The sequence below is a fragment of the Bison bison genome, unplaced genomic scaffold, assembly GCF_000754665.1.
Source record: "Bison bison bison isolate TAMUID 2011002044 unplaced genomic scaffold, Bison_UMD1.0 scf7180017864180, whole genome shotgun sequence".
Taxonomy (NCBI): domain Eukaryota; kingdom Metazoa; phylum Chordata; class Mammalia; order Artiodactyla; family Bovidae; genus Bison; species Bison bison.
The window spans coordinates 939,658-943,370 of NW_011494752.1; the positions used below are offsets into that span (position 1 = coordinate 939,658).

At 58.7% G+C, this 3,713-nt stretch overlaps 1 protein-coding gene across 1 annotated transcript in view; it reads left to right on the plus strand.

Annotated features, from left to right (window-relative positions):
- The window catches only part of GHDC (GH3 domain containing), a 4,537-nt gene extending 1,342 nt beyond the window's left edge, over positions 1 to 3,195 (plus strand). Inside the window, exons 5-10 of the mRNA XM_010842517.1 lie at positions 264 to 800; positions 1,196 to 1,388; positions 1,516 to 1,587; positions 1,664 to 1,797; positions 2,088 to 2,173; positions 2,423 to 3,195. Coding sequence (XP_010840819.1) covers positions 264 to 800; positions 1,196 to 1,388; positions 1,516 to 1,587; positions 1,664 to 1,797; positions 2,088 to 2,173; positions 2,423 to 2,641 — 1,241 coding nt within the window. The 3' untranslated portion in view covers positions 2,642 to 3,195. The remainder of the gene's footprint in view (positions 1 to 263; positions 801 to 1,195; positions 1,389 to 1,515; positions 1,588 to 1,663; positions 1,798 to 2,087; positions 2,174 to 2,422) is intronic.
- Positions 3,196 to 3,713: the final 518 nt, after the last annotated feature.

The window sequence follows — 3,713 nt, forward strand, 5'->3', positions numbered from 1 at the left end:
CCATGGCGAGGCCTCTCTGCAGGTAAATGGGGAAGGCTGGAACCTAACCCCATCCCTAAGGTCCCTAAGTGGAGCCAAGGCCTCCCATCAGGATGGGAAAAAAGCAAACAGCAACAACAGCAACAAAAACCTCAAAACAACACTGGGGGACTTCCATGATGGTCCAGTGGTTAAGACTCCCCGCTTTCAGTGCAGAGGGTGCAGGTTCGATCCCTGGTGACCAAAAAAAAAAAGTATATCTGGGGGCTCAGGGTCTGGCTCAGGCCCAGGGCCAACACTGTCTCTTGTCTCCCTCCAGGCCACCTTGCTGGGTCTGGCAGCCCTAAACAAGGCCTACCCGGAAGTGCTGGCTCCAGGAGGCACGGCTCGTGTAACTGCTTCCTCCCCTTGGCCCTACCCCCTCCCTTGGCCTTGGCATGCCCTGGGCCAAGTGAGCCCCACTGGAGCCAAGGACCCAAGGGTCCTGCTCCTGGAGGCACTGAGGTCCCCAGGGCTGCGGGCTCTGGAAGCTGGGACGGCAGCAGAGCTCCTAGATGTCTTCTTGGACCTGGAGGCCCATGGGGAAGAGCTGGCTGAGGCCATTGCTGCTGGGAACCCAGGAGCACCTCTCCCCAGACGGGCAGCCGAGCTGCGGGAAGCCCTGGAGCAGGGAACCCGAGGACTGGCCCTTCGGCTCTGGCCAAAACTGCAGGTGGTGGTGACTCTGGACGCAGGAGGCCAGGCTGAGGCTGTGGCTGCCCTGGGGGCCTTGTGGTGCCAAGGGCTCACCTTCTTCTCACCCGCTTACGCTGCTTCTGGAGGTCAGCAAGACTCAAGGGTGGTGAGGGGCACACAGCTAGCTGCCAAGTTGTTGAGTTGCTAAATTGTGTTCAACTTTTTGCGACCCCATGAACTGCAGCAAGTCCCATAGTCATCTCATTGATTCCTCCCCAACACCAGCTCCATTTTACAGATGAAAAAACTGAGGCTCAGAGAGGTTAAGAGACTTACACAGATTTATACCATACCAGCATTTTCTTCAGGTCCATCACCTCCAGAACCACTGCCTCTTCCCAGTTAGGGCCTTAGAAGCAGAGGGCTGAGCCTGGGGGAGCCGGGAAGGATGGGGTGGAGGGGCAGCAGGGGGATCAGATGGGCAGAGGGTTGGGGCCTGGGCGATTGTCTAGCAGATGAAGAGGCTGCTTGCTCCCCACAGGGGTGTTGGGCCTGAGTCTGTGGCCAGAGCAGCCCCATGGCCTGTACCTTCTGCCCCCTGGAGCCCCCTTTATTGAGCTGCTCCCTCTCAAGGAAGGAACTTGGGAAGAGGCTACCCGCACTGTCCTGCTGGCTGAGGCCCAGAAGGGCAAGGAATACGAGCTGGTGTTGACCAACCATGCCAGCCTCACCAGGTGAGCATCTGCCTGCCCACCTCTCCCCAACTGCTGCCTCAGGGAGCCTGAACCCGGTTAAAGGCCATGCGCATGCTGTTGAAGTTAATGGGCCCTTGGGCCTGACCTCATCCCCACTCCCCATCAGGTGCCGGCTTGGTGATGTGGTACAGGTAGCGGGTGACTACAATCAGTGTCCGGTCGTCAAATTCATCTGCAGGTAAGTTACCCCCCGGGTCACTGAGGGACCATGCTCGTGCCCTGGGTTCCTCTCCCTCTTGCTTCCTTCTCCTCAGGCTGGGCCAGACCCTGAGTGTTCGAGGCGAAGACACTGGTGAGGATGTGTTCTCTGAGGCCCTGGGCCAGGCCGTGGGGCAGTGGCCGGGGGCCAAGCTGTTGGACCATGGCTGGGTGGAGAGCAGGATTCTGGGTGAGCTTTTCCACTGGCTGACTATCCCTCACCCATACCCACCCCGCTGGGAGACCTCTAGGAAAGAGGAAAGACCCAGCCTTTTGTGCTGCTCCTAACAAAAGTCCCTCCGCATATCTAACCCCCATCTGCCTGCTGCAGTCTCTACCCATTTCCTCTCCGTTGACCCCACTCCTTGCCAAGAAACTCCTTCTCTCCCCTATGAACCTTGGAGTAGGGGCAGTGGGCTTGAGCTTTCGAAGATGCCCCATTCACAAAACATGTGTCCGTAATAGGCGGTTTGTCCGCAGATTCCTCTGAGGGCTCCGCTCCCCACTATGAGGTATTTGTGGCACTGAAGGGGCTGAGGAACTTGTCAGAGGAAAATCGAGACAAGGTAAACCAGAGACAGAGACAGGATACAACTGAACGTCCCCTTCACTCTGCACACTGCCCCGTGTGTCGTGGGGAGGTGGCGGAGGGGAGGAGAACCTCCCTGGAGCTCTGGGAAGGGAGGGTTGAACCCCACAGACACACATGTACACGTGAAACTTCTAGCCACGCACACCCTGGGCACAGCTGTGCGCGCCTCCCCCACACACCGCCCAGCCCCACACCAGTCTCACTTGAGCCGTTCTGTTCCCAGCTTGACCACTGCCTTCAGGAAACCTCCGCTCGCTACAAGGACCTGCGGTTCCGGGGCAGCATGGGCCCCGCCCAAGTCCACCTGGTGGGGCAGGGGGCCTTCAGGGAACTGCGGGCAGCCCTCGCTGCCTGCCCCTCGGCCCCTTTCCCTCCAGAGATGCCCCGGGTTCTCAGGCACAGGTCCCTGGCCCAGTGCCTGCAGAGGAGGGTGGTGTCCTGAGCTGAGGCCTGCCCCGGCCCCGTTCACCGCCATGGGCTGCCTCGCTCTTTCCTCTGGGGCCCCTCTGGATGTGGAGCCCTTGGCCAGGGTCTTCATGTGTCAGCTGACAGCTGTCCATGAGAGCTGCTGCCCTTAGGGAGACCCGACCTGGTCAGGCCGAGGAGTTGACTTCAAGGACAGAGCAGACATCAGCAGCGCCCCGCCTGGAGCCCCCAGCCCACCCTAGAGGACACGGGAGTTCCAATCCATGCTGGCAATGCCTGTGTTTCTCAGCCTGTGCACCAGGCAGGCTGGAAGTGTTGGAAGTTCCCAGGAGTGACCCCCAGTTGGCACGGAGCAGGGGCTGGTGACCACAGACCTCAGCTTTGTCATCCTTTAGTAGAACAACTCTGAAGTGTATTCTGTAGCATCTGCCTCCAAGGGTCCCCACCAGTTGCCCGCAGTGGTAACCTTCTCATTAACACGGTTCTTACTGGTTTTCTTCCTGTCTCTCCTGTCCCTCCTCCCACGTGCTTTCTAGGGTCACCTGCCAAATAAACTTCTTACATCCAGAATCTTGGCTTGGGGTCTGCTTTTGGGGAAACCAGGGACCCCATTCACTCTCCTCCTGCTGCAGCCTGGATTGCCCTCTCCACTTCAGTCCTGGACACCAGGGCTTTCCCTGTAACTTCTGCTCGAAACTGGGGTGGGCCCTGAGTGTGTGCCCTTGGAGACCTGGGGGACCCCTACCACAGCTTAGGTCAACCTAGGAGACACTGAACCGCACCCCCCCCCAACTTCTCTCCATCCCAAGCCTTCCCTAATTGCGGAGGGGCTGCTCCCCTTGCCCAGGCTTAGCACAAGTTTCCCTTCCTGGCCCAAAACCCACAAATCACTTCCATGGGCAAGACCTATACTGCAAATCATAAAGAATCACAGCAGGAAGCAGCCCCAGAGACCATCTGGGTTGACTGTCCATCTTACCAAGGGGGAAATGGGCTGGCCTTCATGAGTCTTGTCCAGACCTCGCAGTGCCTCCTATATAACGTGGCACCTAATCCCAATCAGCTGCCAAGCCTCAGATTCTTTGTTC